Raw genomic sequence first — 18,212 nt, 5'->3', positions numbered from 1 at the left:
AGGGCAAATGAGGAAAGCCAGGGCATGCAGCTTTGTCACTGGGTTACAACAATGAGGGACTGGACAAATCCATGAGCTCTAGCTAAAAAATTTAAGAAATGCAGCATTTCAAATTAAATGAACGGAAATCTTTTTCAGTTTCAAGAAGCTGAGAAGAATGAAAGCAATATAAGGAGAAATCAGATTAGAAAAATAACTGAAATGTTAAAGAGGTATGAGGTGTAAAAACAACAGCAACAGCTTCTTACAGAGGAAAATCAGAACGCAGACAAATCCTGACTGAATGGTTTACTGAATGGACTGAATGGTAAGGGTCTATTGATTATAAGTACTTATTAAAACTTTTCACATGTAACTTTTTGTTTCTAGAGAAGATCATTTTAAATTCACGACTGTCATCCTTAGAGGCTTATATGATAAATAAAAAAATGTAAAATGCATTTCTGTTTAAGGGAGGTATGTTTCTAAGCAACTCACTTATGGAGAGATGAAAAGCTGCTTGGTTGGGACTACAGGAGAATGAACAGAAATAAAACCATGTGAAGAACAGCAAAACAAAGCCAGCTGACAAATGTAAATAAATATACAAGGTATATACGTATACATAAACATCTCACTCCTCTCTCAATTTAAAAACTACCCCTACTTTCTAAATGACACTGAAGTCACAGCATGCTAATATGGAAAATGAAGCCATTGTATTAATAATAATAGGAATCAACAACTCTATGCTTCCAGCAACGTTCCAGATAAATTTGTGGATTAAGATAAAATTGCCTCTTCGAGCAATTCCACGGCTGCTTGTGAACTGAATTCTTGTTTCTTGGATTCTTCCTACACTCCTCATTTTTGAGGTATAGGAGACAAGGTAACAGTCTGGAGACTTGCATTTTATGTTGTAACTGCAGCAGAAAGTATTTCTGCATATTTTATAACTCTCACCTGCAATGCCTCACGTGACAAGAGGTTTGCCTTGTTATTAATTTAAAAATGTGTGCTAACAAACCACTCTTAAAATCCTCTGGAGTGATTTAAAGGACTATCCTTTAAACGTAACCCAATAAATATTGATGAATAGAAATTGGGTATCAGCCAGGATCAGAAAAAGTTTAAAAATAACATCAAAAATGTAAGGGCCAGGAATCTTATTAGCCTCCCTCATGCACTCAACTATTCAGACTTTTGTGGGGAAAAAAAAAGTACACAAACACAGATGGCTTACAGATTACTGTGACAATGATGGATGATAACTACAGTTACTTCTTTCAGAGGCTACACAGATGAAAGGAAGATCTTCCATAATGAAAAACAAGAGGAGGAGGTTAATCACAGCAGAAAAGGCAAGTGGTATAACACAAAGAAATTTAATAGCACAGAAATAATTCCTAAATACTGAAACAAATTTAGGACATTCCTGCTAGAGGAACCATTGTCTTCAGTTTTTATAGCAAAATCATTCTACCAGTAAGTAGTAGAATTATAATGCTTATTGAAAACCAATAGACGTTACATCTTCGTGTGCTTGATAGGAAGTAAAACTCTAAGTCCAAAAAGCTAAATCTCAATCTTCTCATTCAATTCTCTAATTTTCAATAAATAGATTACACTGTAAGAAAAGGCTGTATTCACAAGTAGGTAACACAGTTAACAGCTTGGCTGGCTCTAGAATCTGAATATACATATAGGTATGAAATGCAAGCACTGCTGATAACCATACTAGCCAACTGTACTTGATTCCTACCATGGATGTAACAAACACGTTATTCAACCTAACAGTACCATAAAATCAGATTTCAGTTTGGGGATTTGTGGCCTGCATCAGCACGGCAGAAGAAACACCCAGACTTAGATGCTAGACTTCGTAAAGAAAGACAGGATGCACCCCTCGACCACAACAGCAAACTCGATTAAAAACTCAAAGGATCTGATCACAAATAAATGGAAGTTTTCAGCCAGCACCTGCTGCCCTACCAGCCAATCCTTGTCTCTCCCACGGAAAAGCTGGCAGGCTGGATAGATTCATTTTGAGGACCAGATGCAGCCTGTCAGCTATCAAATAAGCAACCCTGACTTACGATAATAAGCTGTGTTTCTTTAATCAGCTCCATTTGTGTCTGAGTCAAGTGTTACTCATTTGCAAGTACGGGTCTCTTCCCAGCTGTATTTACATGGGCAAACACTCTGAGTATTGTTTCCACACTCTCTGGACATTCTTAATCAATTCTTAAGTCCCCAGACAAGTTTGTCCCAATTCTATATGGACTTTGACAGTCTATTAGCCAGCTTTTTGTAACAGTACATAAATACCAGCAAATAATCATAACGAACTATACAAATTGGCACACAACTGATCAGTTATAAAATCTACCTTTACATGCAAATGACTGGCAGGGATATACAAAGCCTAAAGTCAAAACTGCATCTGATAAAAAGGTTTGACAAAGGTAAAAAAGAATGCAGAAATTGATAGAAATGGATTACAATCAGTTAAGCACTACATACAAGGCCTCAAATTATCCTTTATATATGCATGTACATATAGTATGTATATATTATCCATTACATGTTATACATATATCTAGTTTCATAAGCAGTTTAACAGTTCTTTTTTGTTAATTATTGACTGACCAAATATTTCTATTTGTACACATCTTCTGGGGAGAGCTGCCCTTTACTTCTCCAGCATCAGCTTGCAGCTGATGTAGTTAATGAAGTATTTTAGAAATATTTAACGCTTCCTTACGTAGCAATAGCTGGGCAAAAGAATAGTTTGTTTACAAATAATAAATATATTTTTATTATTAAGGGAATAACCGTTTCACAGAGTATGGCTTATCTTCATGTAATAGTTGTGGAGTCAATAGTAACATTTAGTGATTCCACAACATTTTATCTCCTATTAGACAGTCCATAAATTTCAATATAACTAAAATTGCAACACAAAAACCAGTTGAACTCATTCTGTCTAAACTTCGGTAACTGTGTTCCTTTTCCATGTGTCACAATCAAATATTAGGGAGAAGGCATGAACCATTGGTTTCACAATATTATACTATGAAATACTTTAACACCACCACCACCACCACCACCACCACCCCCGCTTTTGTCAGCATTTAAGAAATATTCTTTAGAACTGAAGGGACCAGGAAGGATGCCATTCAATAGTGACTTGTATTTTACCCTTAGCATCTTCCTGTTTCAGGCTGAAGAAATAACAAACTTTCCAAAATATGCACCAGAAAAGCTGGCCTGCACTTATTCATTCTAAACCTGTTAATAAAATAATACTGAATACCACTTTTGCTGTAAATGTATTTTCTTTTTTATTCTGGAAGTATTTTACTCCAAGTGAGGCTAACAAGTAAATAATTTTGCTTTCTGAAGAGTCAACTAGTCATTGTTTGAGATCTTTTTGCTAACACACATCTGACAAGATGACGCCTCAATGTTAAGTTAACATGGTTTTCCTCTGCAGTATCAAACAAAAAATCATGCAAAGAAAATGCTAATTAAGATGTTATAAGCAGTTGATAATCGAAGTAACCTTTCCCTGACCCACATTAGGATAAGAAAACCGAGCAACAGAAGGCACTTAGGCTAGAGTCTGACCTATTTTCTCTCTAAAGCTGTAATAGCCGTAGAAGCTAGGAAGCAAAAACCTTAGTGCTAAAGCGAATTAAGGTTGAAACATACTTGCATACCTTCCCCCTGCATTGCTCGCAAGAGGGTACTGAGTTTCTGATAACTTAAAAACTGCAAATCTTGCAGTAATCACACCAAAATTTGAAGTGAACTTGAAAAAAACAGGGTCTTTAAGAAGTTGACGATTAAGCTTTTTTCTTTTCTGAATTTCAATTTAAGCACAGTATTAGCACAATAAGATAATTATGTATGCAACGTAAATATTTACGATACTCGGGCAAAAAGGAGCTCTTAACTTTAAATCACTCCTGTGTTTTATTCCCAGATCAGACTTTCCTCCTAATGCATATGCATGATCCATACAGCTGTATTCACAATGACCTGACTAATAGCAGCGCACTGACAAAGGATATTACAAAAGCAGCAGAATAGCGCACGTTATTCTTACCGCCCTTCCCCCTCCGAGCATTTCACCCTTTATGTTCTTTTATACTTACCATGCCCTCAAAGCCAACTCTGTAAAGGTTTTTAGCACCATTGTCCCAAAGAACGTATGCTGCACTATGTGGACTTGATGCACTCCAATCTTGGATTTCAGTTACCTATTTACAAATAAGAAAAGTGTTTATGTAACAAAAAAAATAACACTCAGAAACACGATGTGAACTTAAAATCTTATTCACCCCTTCGGACAAGTTCACAATACCATCAATTTTACTGAATTTAATTAAAAAATCTTAATAAGCTTCGTATCTGTTGATACAAACATTCCCCAGGTGTCTTAATAAGCCTAAGTAAGTACTTTGTAGATCTTTCTTCCATATATCTAGTAGATAACCTAGCTACTTAAGTACAAAATAAAATCAGCACCATAAACATTTATTTTATGATGCTTTGACATGTTCTTACAAAAATTACTGTTGCACTAAGAAAAACAGGATGAAAACCGTTTTAATTGCTCCAATTTGTCTGTATAACCTGCGTTAGCCTGGTGGCAGTAGCAGAGACAAGGTTTTATTTCCTGAGCCAATTTGTTTAACAGCAGGACAAAAGAAAGGAAGTGAAAAGGACTTTCCCTCACATTTCTGAAATCATGAGGCTACGCAGCAAATTCTTAGACCACTTCTATTACTCAAAGAATCAACTTCCAGAATTTGCCTTTATTCTTTATTTATTTGAAAGCTGTTTCTGCTTTTTGCTTTTCCTAGTTTATATCCATCATGAAGACACTTTATATGCATTTATACATGCCTTCAGATTGCAAAATATCCCACTAATTCTAGTTTAGTACATCAAATAAACACAGGCTAAGACTCATTTTGTAAGGTTTCAGAGATTTCAAACCATCCTGCAAAATTCATAGCAAGGGGTAAACCAATCAAGATGAGAAGAAAGATACATCTGAATACCCTTTGCTTTAAGAGATTTCTATTATTTCCTCTCAATAAAATTGAAAATGATATCCTCAGAGGTCCTAAAGCTTCTATAAACATCTAGGATATGAAATAGACTATTTTATTCAGAACTTCTCACTTTATTTGAAAGGCTGCTTAAGGATACTAAACATAAACAAAAACAACAGTTCACCCAGACAGAAGGGCATCCAATTCTCATTCAATAGTATCTCATGTACGGTGGTAAGTCATTGCCTATCTTACCACAACCTGCTTTACGTTCATACTTACAAACTCTCAGTAGTTCTCAAGTTAAATCTACAGTGCTGCTAACCATAACCTTAGCAAAATTTTCCGTGTCTTTCCATGCAATCCAATTTTCCATAAATCAAATTATTTTTATCATACAACTGTACCAAAAGCTCGCGATGTCCTAAATAAGCCAGTAATATAACATCCACAACAGACACTTGCAAAGCTTTCCTTTTACATCAGCAAAGTCTCTCTCTATAGACTATTAGATGAAAAACAAAAACTCAGGGTGCAAGCTCTTAAAAGCCAAAACCAAGAGATTAACAAATGTGGTGAGCCACAAGCAATCAGACCACAGAATGCAGGAGCGACCAGAAAGGGCTATGCTCAAGAACTGTTTTTACATCATCTCTCCACTAACACTGAAATATACTCCAGATCTTGATGTTGTAAGGTTGTCCTAGGACAGCCAAGATAGGTTTCTAAAGAAAATTGTAAAAAAAAGTAAATTTAAGTGAACTTCTCATACTGTACATCCCCTCCTAAGTGCTTGAGCATTACAGAGCAAGATTCAGAAATGACTAAGGAACTCAGGTACTGACTTTTATGGTGATCTATCTTCTCCTCAGTAAGAAAGGTCATTGAGATCATTACATGAACATGCAGAAATGCATCTTTTTATTTAAACTGTTTATTTTTTTATTTTACCTTTCCCCTACGGCCATTGCCACCGTCTTGATCTTCCCATTGCCAGTCAACTCCTCTCACCACCCTGGCACCTGCAAAGATTCCTCTTGCTGTAATTTTCTTTGATTTACGGCGAGACTCCAGCAATACCCTGAAGTTATTAAAAAAAAAACAAACAACCACCCAAAAATGTCAAGATAATAAAGTCCAAGAATCCTTCAGGGTAGAAAAGAAGGTAACCATCTTGAAATAAGAGTAACTGCATAAATGCACATTTCATCACTTCCATTAAATTCTCAACTTGAACAGCAGAGCACAAGTCTGTTTTTATTATATATTTAGAATTAGCTTTTAATTCTAATAATTTCTTCCCCAGACGTCCTACTACCAACAACAACCTGCAACTATCTACATATAGATTTGTACTCATATTATTTGAATAAAATATGTAAAAAATCAGTAAAGGAACATACAGACTCTCATAACATACTCTTGTTTCTCTCAGATGCACCCTACGCCAAAATTACTTTTCTGCAACTCCATTTTTATTTGGAATTATGCTATTAAGTGGAATAACTACAACTTTTTCCCCTTTGTGTCTCGTATGTTTTCTACAGTTGCAAATCTTGGCAAATTTCATTCAATATATCAGCATTTATTTTGTTGATCTTATTTTTGTCATAACACGCTATTTGCCTAAAGCAAAACTCTTCTTTTCTTCAGACTTAAGTCAGAAGTGACGCAGATAAGCCCAAGTAGGACTGCTAGTGGGAACTTACAAATAGAAATAGAAACATTTTCTTGCATTTTTGGTCATGTCAAGAGCCACCCGTATGCAATCGGACTGACTTCTTATTTCATGCCACGAGAATGTTGCCAGACAAAAGTATTCAGCCGAAATTCTGAACCTTTCCTGACCTCTCCGGGAAGTATAACACCCTCCTGCTCAACTTTAAAGATCCAGCAGATGGCAGACAAGGAAAAAGTTAAACTGTTAAAACCAACGCAAAGAGCATACGAAAATATTAGTAATTTTTATCTAATATAAAAGGGTGAGAGAAAACACAAAGATATGTTGTTTAGAGTAGCATTTTAGAAATATCTCAACATCTAAAAACATTGAGACAAAAAACAGCATATATTACTTTAGTACGCAGTCCGTGGTATTCCAGATTTAAGAATAAAATAGGTGGAGCTCATGCTTTCCTTCATCTGTACGTAGGAAAAATGATGAGATGCGTCTTCATACGAGCTATCCCTCAAATTCCCTAGTACTGCTTTGCCCTTTTCTCCTCCCTGATTAAGTTAACCTAATCAATTTTCGTCTCATCTAAGTTTTACCCAATAGAAACAGCTCCTTGGCAGATAAAGCTACCTTCTACGTAAGAGTTGCAAGACTGATATCAATGGGAGTAAACAAAGACAGAGAGAAAGCAACAACATGCAAAAGATTTCTGGCAGTTCCATGCACCGCATACAATCTATCTCCAAAATTATGCTTTACGCACCATAAGAGACCACCTAAAACTACAGAGGAAACTTCAGCTAAAAAGGAAATCAAAAAGTCTGGCAAGCATTCTCAGAAGCAGTATTTTTTTTTTTTTTTTTAAAGGCAGTAAAACAGATCTGTATTTTACTACCTAGTCCTTATTCATCACCCTAAGCCAGAATTTTCTACTCAAGGATCAGACATCTATGTCTTGTTCTGCATTAGAACTTTGTGACTCAGATACTAAGCTTATGCTATCTATTTGGTAACTACTGGCACGAATCTCAAAGAAACAGAAGTTACTTTTTGATTAAACCACGGACATGGGCGTTTTTGCCATAGTTAAAACTCAAAAGCAAACATCTGAGACAATAAACAGTCCCTACAAGAAAATAAATGAGAATCCAGTCCTTGTGCTCCAGCCACTCCTCTCAACTGTAAAAGTGCTGATAAAAGCACACTATTAAATTACAACTTCATCGTAAACCTTACTTCGCCAAGAAGAAAAACAATGTTCTGTCTCACGTGTCACATTCAACTGCATATCACATGTATATAAAAGAGGCTTCCAATGATATAATAAGAGTACTTCAGGGAGTTACCACACAGGTGATACCACACCACGTAGCCCTTACATAGTATTTTCATGCAGCTCTTGAAGTATTTAGTTACAGGCAAGCATCACTGTTCTCACTCAGCGAGTCAATAGATCATGATAGGAAGGGGCTCTGAATTTAGACAAGTTATTCAAAGTCAGAGAACATAAGAAGGCTAGGTGAGAACTAACTAAAGCCATTTTTTTCCCCATGTTTCTTCTCTAGGAGACTAAAGTACCAGATGCTCAAGAAAATAAACATTAAAATCAAGGGTAGAATGACCCTTCACAGCATCTTTTCCTCTGCTTTCGATAATGAACAGCAAGTTCAATTTGGTGATTTTGTCTCCAGACCCCTATGTTCTTCACAGTCCACAATAAGGAAATTCTTGATTTGTCTATGACATTTTTGAACCTAATTCAACTTGCACGTTCAGGAATTTGCTGATAAATAATGTTGTAATTATACATTGTGTAAAGATACTTGCCTCTTTGTTTTAAACCTGCTATATAATAACACAAGAATTAAGAAGCATGCAATGAGGTTAAAAAGAAACTGAATAATCAAATCCTAACTTCTCTCTCTACTCCATTCTTTCTAAATTTTCTTGTTTTCCAAACTCAAAAGATCTGTCCTATCTGAGGTACCTCACAAAGAGACAGAACCAGTAACTGAGTCTATACGTCAAGATAATACCTTACCCGATCTAAGTTTCAATAACCAAGCCTGCAGAAGTTACCCACAATGAGATGTACCCTACTTAGTTTTAGGGGGAAAAAAAATTACCTTTCACTTCCCGGTGTGGTAATTCTGTAAAAACGATGCCTCAAGTGATGTTTGTCCCCATGATAACAAACCGTGCACAAGTCGTAATTTGTGCATTCTGCACATTTCCATCGGATGCCAATAATAGGTTGCTGTCGACAAGTATCACACATAGTCCCATCATGCTTGATACCTGTTAAAAACAGGAAAAATTAAAAAAAACACTGGTACCGGGTTACACAGATCTCTGTTGCAAACAATGATAATCTGAAGACATGGACTAGAAAGTGACCAATAATGAAAGCCTGACAGCAACACCATATCAGTCCATATGATTCATTCACATATGAATCAGTGAAAAAGATCACTGACTTTGTATTTAATATTCTATCTTCTTTTCCTCATCTCTCAAATTTTATGAGCTATGCTTGGTTTTACTTTGTACAGTGGAAAAACTAAGCAGTCATCTCTACACTTCTGCCTATAAGACAAAAAACAGGCTCTATTAGATAGATGTCATTATATTTATGGACATCTGTTACCATTTTTGAAGTTTTTCCTGTTCTATATGTTGCTTTTTTCAAAAGGAATCTGCCAAAGGCACACCAGGTGTAAGGCACTGGAGCGTGTCCTTCCCAGCCTCCCACAAAAGCCAGGTTCTCAGGTTTGTAACTCTTGCAGAATTGCCAAGCTCCAGCAGCCTGAAAGTGATCAGCCATAGACATTTTCAGTCCATGCATCCTGAATACAATGAAAAGCCGTGAGTTTAAAAAAAATAAAAATAAAAATAAAAATAAAAATAAAAATAAAAATAAAAATAAAAATAAAAATAAAAATAAAAATAAAAATAAAAATAAAAATAAAAATAAAAATAAAAATAAAAATAAAAATAAAAATAAAAATAAAAATAAAACAGAAGGGACAAGCACTGGTACGCAGTACCTAGCACAAGACAAAACTGAGCACTAAAGGTTTGGAGTAGTATGCCATTATTCCAATTACTCATCCATAAAAAAAAAATGCTCTGAAATTAATGAGTATAGAAAGTGGTTTTTATCCCCTCCAGAAGGGATGCTTGAGGAAATGATGGCCAAATTCACTACAAACCTATTAGTCATTTGTGCCCAACAGCTGAAGCATCGGCACTGAAGAAAAATCAACAGCTGGAGAGGCAAAACTGGAGGAAATGCCTTCTCAACTGACTGTTTCACAGACTCATGCAATGTCTGAGGCTAGAATTAACCTCTGGAGATCCTCTAATCCAACCTCCACTGCTCAAAGCAGGGTAAATCAGACCCACTGACCGAGGACCATGCTGACTCAGGCTTTGAGCATCTCCAAGGACAACCTGTGCTAGCGTGTGATCATCCCTATAGCAAATGTGTTTCTTCTCGTGCTTCAGTGGAAATTGCTGCATTTCAGTTTGTGCCCCGTGCCTCTTGCCCTGTCACTTTACACCACTGAGAATGTCCCCGACTTCTTCATGACCTCTGTCAGGTACCCACACACGCTGACAGAACCCCCTAAGCCCTCTCTTCTCCAGTCCAACCACCACCGGGTCCCCATGCCTCTCCTCATCTCCGAGGCCCCAAGATCACCTCAAACACCGTTGTGGCCCTTCCCGTGACCCAGCCGGTGTGCCCACACATCCCTGTGGTGCTGGGGAGCTCAGAACCAGACCCAGCTCTCCAGGGGTGGCCTCAGCAACTCCCTCAGGCCGCTGGCAGCACTTGGCCTAACGCAGCCATGTTGCCTTCAGCCTTCACGGCACGCTGCCAGCTCCTGGTCATTTTGCTGTCCACCAGGACCCTCAGGGGTCCTTCAAAGCTGCTCTCCAGCCAGTACTGGTGCAGGGATTATTCCTCCATAGGTGCAGGATCGGGAATTTCCCTTCACTGGATTCCACGAGACTCCTGCCAGCCCATTTCTCCAGCCTGGCCAGGCCCCTCTAAACAACAGCACAATCATCTGGTGTACCTCGTTCACCATTTCTCTTAACCAAAAGAGCTTCTCACTCCATCTGCTTCCAGCCTCGATTATAAAGGGCCTCATGATTACAGACTCTCCTGATGCATGAACATTGCAATAAAAGAGTAGGGCTGGAAAAGCCAACACACTTGGAGCAAAAGCTGCACAGTGCACCACAGAGATCCGAGCAGCATTTCAGGGCAGCTGAAGATAGCCTTCGGTGACAACAAAAAACCCTGAAACTGCTGATGTTATGCTAAACGATAGCTGTAATTGCTGGAGCAGCTCATGACTCAGGCAGCATCCACTCCTTGACCACAAATTCTGTGGTGAAATTTTGAAAGTCTGACACAGTTTCTATAACCCGTAATGTTACTTGCTGACTCCAGCTGCCGGACAACACACTTTGTATACCATACCCATTCATTTCAGCTCTCCTTTTATATTTAAAGAATACTTGCTGCCTCATAACAACATCTAAAGATGTAAATTTTTCTACAAAACATGAACTTCAAAGTCACCCATGCATGTTCCCTCTCCCTAACACCATCGATGACCTCGCTCCCCACATGGAAGAAGCTATCTTTCCTGTTCAGTACACTGAGACTTTGATGTCTGCTATCTGCTGACATCTGCAGCAGTCAAAAAAATAGCATTAACTATGATCTTGGGATGGCTGCCTCACTGTTATGACTTCTATTGGACCATCACACCATTTTTTGGCAGTCTTCAAGAGCAGATGCATGAAAGTGAGGTTACTACTTTGTTGCCCTGGTTCAGGGGCCTATCTAGCTATGATGCTTGGGGTGGTGGGGTTGAGTGGTGGCACCTGCTTTTGTTTAAAAAAAATTGATTGCTGAGTCAATCAGTATTTCAAATACAGAGCAATTGTGCATATTTGGAAAAAAAATAACAGTTGCTGAACTTCAGGGAAGACAATTTGCCAAGGATCGCATTTATTCTGGATGTAAAAGAACTGAGGAATTGGGTGCCTGCATGATTCTTAAATTTGTCCAAGCACCGAGAAGGGAGGCAACAAAGAAGTATGATGAGGAGTCCTGTAACACAGAACTAGACCGTCCTGCAGCGAACTTAAATAGAAAGTAAACATTTCAAACCACTCAGGCAAAAGTTGGATTCCTTAAGAAAGATCAAGAAAAAAAATATACAAAGACATTTGATTCAAAAGTCACTTGGCTATAGTGCCCGGGACTTAAAAGAGATTAGTGTGCATCCGTATTTGGAGTCTCTGACTGAAAGGGTCACACATTTAATGTCACAGACCCCTAAAGAGCACCCAGACAGGTTCAGCCTTTCTACCCCTTTCCCTGATACATCTGACCACTGCATTTAGTGATCCAGAGAGAGAAGCAGGTTTGAAGGCCTCTGGTGACAGTGAACTAAGCTGTAGTTTTAAACTTCATCCATTAAAAAAATAAATTGAAACACTGTGCTGCTACTAGGCCATAAAATGTGATAGCTAAACTCTTACTCGTATCTCTAATACAAAGAAAATGCACTACTTAAATCAATAATACATTTTAAATAAAGTTGAAAGACTGATTTAACTTGAACCAGGCAGCAAAGTGGTATGTGAGCGTGGTGGGCTGACCTTGGCCGGCTGCCATACGCCCACCCAGCCACGCTCTCACTCCCCCTCTCCAGCAGGTCAGGGAAAGAAAGCAAGGTGAAAAAGCTCACGGGTGGAGGCACAGGCAGGGAGGTCACCAACCAAGCACCAGCAAGGGAAAAACAGTCTCGACTTGGGGAAAATTTCATTTATTGCCAATGAAAAACAGAGCAGTACAGTGAGAAACAAGGCCAGGAACACCTTGTCCCCACGTCCCCCACTTCGCCAGGCTCAGCCTCATGCCTTCACTCCCTCCTCCACCCTCTGCTCCCCTCTGCTGCCCCTTCCTCCTCACGCCTCTCCCTTCACAATTCAGCAAATGTGACGAAACATAAATCAATCAATTTGCCAAAACTTAGGAGCTGATGCTGGCACTACACATATTTCAGAGGAGGGAAGGAGAGAGGCACTCCTTCAGACTCACTCTGGTATAGCCCAACAGACTGAATGCTCAACCAGCACCAGGATCACATCTCTCAGTCCAATTTCATCAAGAAATAAACCTGTTTGCATGCTCTGCAACTTCCCTGGGAGGTGTAACAAAGCACAGCTCAGCAGGAACAACCAGCAGACTGGATCATGCACAGGATCTGAAGCCAAGCTGGAACTCTGGCCTAAATGCAAGCTGGATCCATCACGGACCGCTCCTGCTCCTCAAAGGAAGGCTGATCAGGAAAGGCTGTGAAACACAAGCTTTGCAAAGCTTACATTCAGAAAAAAATGCTTTAATTAAATTACTGGAATATGTTAAAGCGCCATAAAGACTTCAGGTTTCAAATGCCAGCACTACAGCTGGTCCGCTACGAGCTAGAAGAGCATTTTAGCTCTGTAAAATGAGATAATGCAAAAATCAAACCTCCAAATATTCTTCCAAGTTTAAGAGCAAAATATTTCAAAACAAACGTTTCCTATCATCCTTCATAGCACACCAAAAAAACAAAGAACTGAGTACAAGAAGGGCACTTTCACCATGCCCACCTACTTTTAAACACCTGGCGTTTCCTAATGTCCCTCCAGAGTTAGGGCACCATAAAACCCAGTATTCCTTATCTCAACTTAGCAACAACATTTTCACTATTTGCATTTCAAATCAGTTTCCTGCCTTTGTGCCTCTGCCACAGTCATCTTCTTCAGGTTACCTAGGCCACAATTCCTGCCAGCACTTCTTAATATAGCAATTTTGCAGCCTTTACATACATACACGTGCTTTTAAAACCCAGGGTTGCTCTTAAAGCTATAAAATGTAACAGAAGCTTTGTTGTTCGGCTTGCTCCTTGAATTTCTTAGGAATCTCACCTTTGTACCAAAGACATTTTCAAAGGTGGCAATACACAACTATCCACCCAAAGAACATTTTAACATCTCCATACCACTCACTGCTATGCACAGAAGTCAGTGGTGATTTAAATTAGTTTTCAAAACCAACAAAACCCAATGGACTCACCACTCTCTACAGAACTCAAGCCCAAATCCTTTCACATAATGGCAATGCTACCATCAGGCAAGAGATGCCATAAACTCCTTATAAAATTAATTTACACACCAATTTACAAAGCTGTAGGAGTGCTTTATTCCTCCCATCCTTCCACTCCAGATAATTTTGACACTGTGGCGAGACTTTGGGCAAACTGAAAACAAAGGATTCTTAGACATCAGCCAAATTCAGCCAAATTGTGTGAAAACCCCAATCGGTGCCCCCACCAACACAACTCATCTGTTAATTCTCGTGGTTGGCAGCAGCTAGCTGGCCAATCCTCACACGCACGCGATGCCAGACTTACCATAACGTGAGTCCCATATCACAAGATAGGCGAGGAGGGAGAGGGTTATTGTGCAGGAGACATGGGGGAAGGGCAGGAAGAACAAAGGACACGTTCATATCAAACAGGCTTCACACGTTCCCCTGCCCAAACTATCAAATTTTTAGCTGTGAGGGGTTCTGTGAGTATTAACCAACAGCCACTGAGCAAAATCTTGACCGAGACCCAATTTAAGTGCCCCAATTTACACCTGATGTGCTAAAAGACAGAAATAAATAGTTGGGATGAATTATCCAAGGTGCTCTGCCCTTTAAAATGCTCTGACGTTTGTGATTGCATGATGATCTGTGTAACTCTTCAGGTTACAGCAGAACAGAAACACAGAAATACAGGCACAGAAAGCCCCTGAGACCTTCAGCAGGTAACACCTACCTTTTTAACCCTGGCAGAGTACAGCACAGTTTCCCCGAGCTGCAGCACACTCTTTCACACGATGATCTCACGTATTTCATTTCCTGACCCCAGCTCCTCCACCACCTCCCCTTATTCAAGCACTAGCAGGTAAATATTTTACACAGGGAAGTGACATTGCTACTTCGAACCAAACATGTAAGAGGAAACGGATGCCAGACAAACGTTTGCCTCAGCTTTGCAGAAAACAAATCCTCAGAAATAAGCACAAAGTTTCTGTAATGATCACGAGGATTACGTGAACGTGGTCGGAGGTGCTCTTTGCAAACCTGCTGCTGTACAGCCTTCCCTTCTAAATACACAGCTCGCTCATATTTAATCCTTTCAATTTGAGACAGATATAGCTTCTGCTCAACAACCCAGAAAAATAATCCTTTTCTTCTTCCACAACACTCTCAGGAAGCGGGGGCTCTCAAGACTCCCCCGGATCTCTCTTTAGATCCTGGCAACAGGCTTCCTTCCAAAACCACCAGGATTTATTGCACAAGTATCAGAACAACCACACTGTACTGCATCCCACCGTTTACTCCATTTCGGAGCCCACCACGCAGGATCTAACTGAAATTTCCTTTCTTTTCAGGTTCTTAGAGCAACTGAGAGGGATTAAATAACAACCCCGCTAAAGAAATGCTGGGCAATGTAAATACGATCACCAGTACTAATACAGCTCCCTGAAAACCAAAACCAAACCTCCTACCAGCAATCATTTGCCACCCAAACAAACACACCTGGAGCAAACAGCTAAGAGATACTTCACATAAACCACCAATGAGACTTTATTTTAAGGAAAACAGTCCTAAAGTGTTTGCCCTAATACTACTTGAGTATCATAAGAAGTTAACATAGTCTTGCAATACTGCTAACAGCCTGGTAATAAAAAACACTAGTGATTTCCTACTGTTCTTGCTTTCTGACTCTGGAAACATCCTGGCACCAAACCAAATGTTCATGTGTATACACACATGTGTATGAAAATTGATTTTTGTTTGGTTTTGAATTTTTATTATTATTCAATTATTATTAAAATGAGCTTCATCCATTGCTTCTGCAAGACACTGGGTTCCTGATGCATCATCCTGACTGCACGTGCCTCAAACTCACCAAAGCAGCAACTCTGGCTGCAAGGACTGCTTTTAAGAGCCTATAATCAAGCCTGGTTTTGAATATATAATAATAAGAATTCCCAACAATAAACAATCTCATTTTGCTTTCTCCTGATGTATTTTTTTTTTCCAAGTACAAACCTGAACCCATGTTGTGACGCTAAAGCGGGGCCGATTTTTTGTTCCCAGTGTTAAACTATAAGAGCCAGGTTTGATTTAACACCATGCAAACCAAGAACATGCCATAGTTCATAACATTTCCTTGCTCAACAGCATCATGAGCAATGCTACAGTTATAAACTCCTGCCACCCACTTTTCCTGTTATTTCTTGGATCAAAACAACCCAAATGACCCTAGCAATGCCATCAAATAATCATCCAAAGTCAGGGGCCCTTAAACTAAACAACTGATAGCCACCATTGTGGAGAAAAGTAAATACTAAAAGGCTGAAAAGTAAAGAAGGGAAGAGATTTGCCTAAGAAAACAAAGTGAACCCCGTGGTAAAACCAAGATTTCAGTCCAAACGGACAGCATCATAACCCTGTGCTTTTTCCACTAGGCGACAGTGCTTCCTTTCCGCTTTTTGTTACTTGTACTTTATAGATTTGTACTCTTCTGCTCCCAAGGGAACTGTGACCTGAACAGTAACTCCCTGTAGCAAAAAGCAACCCCAGGTAGCTCCACGTAGTTCTGCGAGGATGATCCACCCTCCGGCCAAAAACCTGGAGAAATACCAGTTGCGAAGTCTGAAAACAGCAACATTTATGACCTACCCCCAAAGCAATATACATTGTGCTACCTGAAGCAGAAGCTACAATTCTAATGCTAAAGTATAAACACAACCAAAAAAAAACACGGAAGGAATAAAGAAGCAAAAAAAACAAGGTGTCAAAATAAGTGTTAAGCATCCATTTCCAGACGCAGCTGGCTATACCATCAGCTTGCAAGGCAGTGAAGCTGGGCTGGAATAATGAGCACACAAGGCTCATAAATTCAACATTTATGCATTTAAGCAAAAGCAGTCCCACTGGTTTCTACAGGACATCAAATGCAGGGAAAGTTTCAAAGCATAAACACCTGCAAGACACGGACCCACAACCCGAAGGACTGCTCTTCACTTCCCATCCAAAAAGCCATTTCCAAAAGCTTTTCAGCTCAAGTTTTAACAGCATCTACACTCCCAAAACAACAGCAAAACCAACCAGAAAGGCAGGGGCGAGGACCAGCCACAGAAAAATGAGATCCATCTGGAAAGGCCCACCGTTAAAATCAATGTGGTGGTGGTTTTTTTTGATTAGCAACACTTGTGTAGTTAATTACAATTAATCCTACGATCCTCATCTCCTCAGGAGTCTGTTAGCTCCCATCCATCGCTATGATCTTCTAACCTGTAAGACAACAGGCAGCTGGCTCAAAGATGGTCTCTCCTCTCCATCATACTTTAGATGAAAGATATGTTGCAAAAGCAGAGCATTCAAGCACCCCAACAAACCCAACCAAGCACCTCGTTATTGAGGAAAGCTGTCTGGGCCCGATACCACCTGAACCTATTTCTGGGAGGCCAAAACGACATTATTTTTCTGTTTTCGCTGTGGCAGCAGGTGCTGGGAGGGCCGTTCCCCTGCCAGCCTCCCGCTGCCGCATCACGCCAGTGCGGCTCCCAGCCCATTGTCCAAGCCGGCCGCGCTCACCGCATCAACACCCAGCAGCCGGGGTGTTGATGCAGGAAGCAAACGAGAGCTTTATCCCTTCCTTCCCCAGCAGCTGTGGCTCCAGCAGGCCGAGCACTGCACAACCCCCCCCCCCCCCCCCTCACCGGTGGGCGCGCTGTCCAGGATGCGGAGGTCGTACGCCCCGGAGCAGCGGTAGTTGGCGGCCGTGCCGTTGTCCCACACCACCACCACCTCCTCGGGGCTCTCGAAGCTGCGCACCGTGCCCACGTGGCCCTCGCCGCCGTCCTGCTTCCCCCACTTCCAGTCGGGGCCCCGCACCACCCGGGCGCCGACGCCTTCCACCATCACGCGGTTGTTCCGCGAGCTGCTCATCCCGGCGGAGAAGCGGGGAGAAACCCCCCCTAGTTCCTCCGGGGGGACCTCCGGGGCCCCGCCGCTCTCCCTCTCTCCCTTCCTACGGGCCCCGCTGCTGCATCCGGGCCCCGCCGAGCCCGGCGGCGGCCGCCAGCCCCCGGCCCCGCCTCGGCGCCCCGCACATGCGCTGCCGCCGTCCCGCAGCCATGGCGCCGCCTGCGGGGCCCTGAGGGGAGGCGGCCGCGGAATGGCGGCCGCCAGGCGCTGAGGTGGTTTGGGAGGCGGCCCCGCTGGGAACGAGGTTCGCCAGTGTCCCTCCGCCTCCTCCTGGTGTTGTTAACCCCACAAGCGCTTTCGGGTTGCTACCAGAGTTAACCCCGCACACGCTTTCAGCAGCACTTGCATTAACTCCACACGTCTTCTGTAA

The 18,212-nt window shown here is 40.8% G+C and overlaps 1 protein-coding gene across 3 annotated transcripts in view; it reads right to left on the bottom strand.

Moving 5' to 3' along the window:
- MIB1 (MIB E3 ubiquitin protein ligase 1) overlaps positions 1-17,926 on the bottom strand; it is a 75,185-nt gene extending 57,259 nt beyond the window's left edge. For all 3 annotated transcript variants that reach the window (XM_084282025.1, XM_084282026.1, XM_084282027.1), the window contains exons 1-4: positions 17,575-17,926; positions 8,847-9,018; positions 5,997-6,126; positions 4,140-4,244 (exon numbers count right to left, since the gene is read on the bottom strand). In XM_084282025.1, coding sequence (XP_084138151.1) covers positions 4,140-4,244; positions 5,997-6,126; positions 8,847-9,018; positions 17,575-17,803 — 636 coding nt within the window. In that variant the 5' untranslated portion in view covers positions 17,804-17,926. The remainder of the gene's footprint in view (positions 1-4,139; positions 4,245-5,996; positions 6,127-8,846; positions 9,019-17,574) is intronic.
- Positions 17,927-18,212: the final 286 nt, after the last annotated feature.

This window comes from Netta rufina (genome assembly GCF_964035555.1).
Source record: "Netta rufina genome assembly, chromosome: 2".
NCBI lineage: Eukaryota > Metazoa > Chordata > Aves > Anseriformes > Anatidae > Netta > Netta rufina.
Note: the sequence above shows the minus strand (reverse complement) of the source record. Positions and strands in the feature narration are given on the sequence as shown.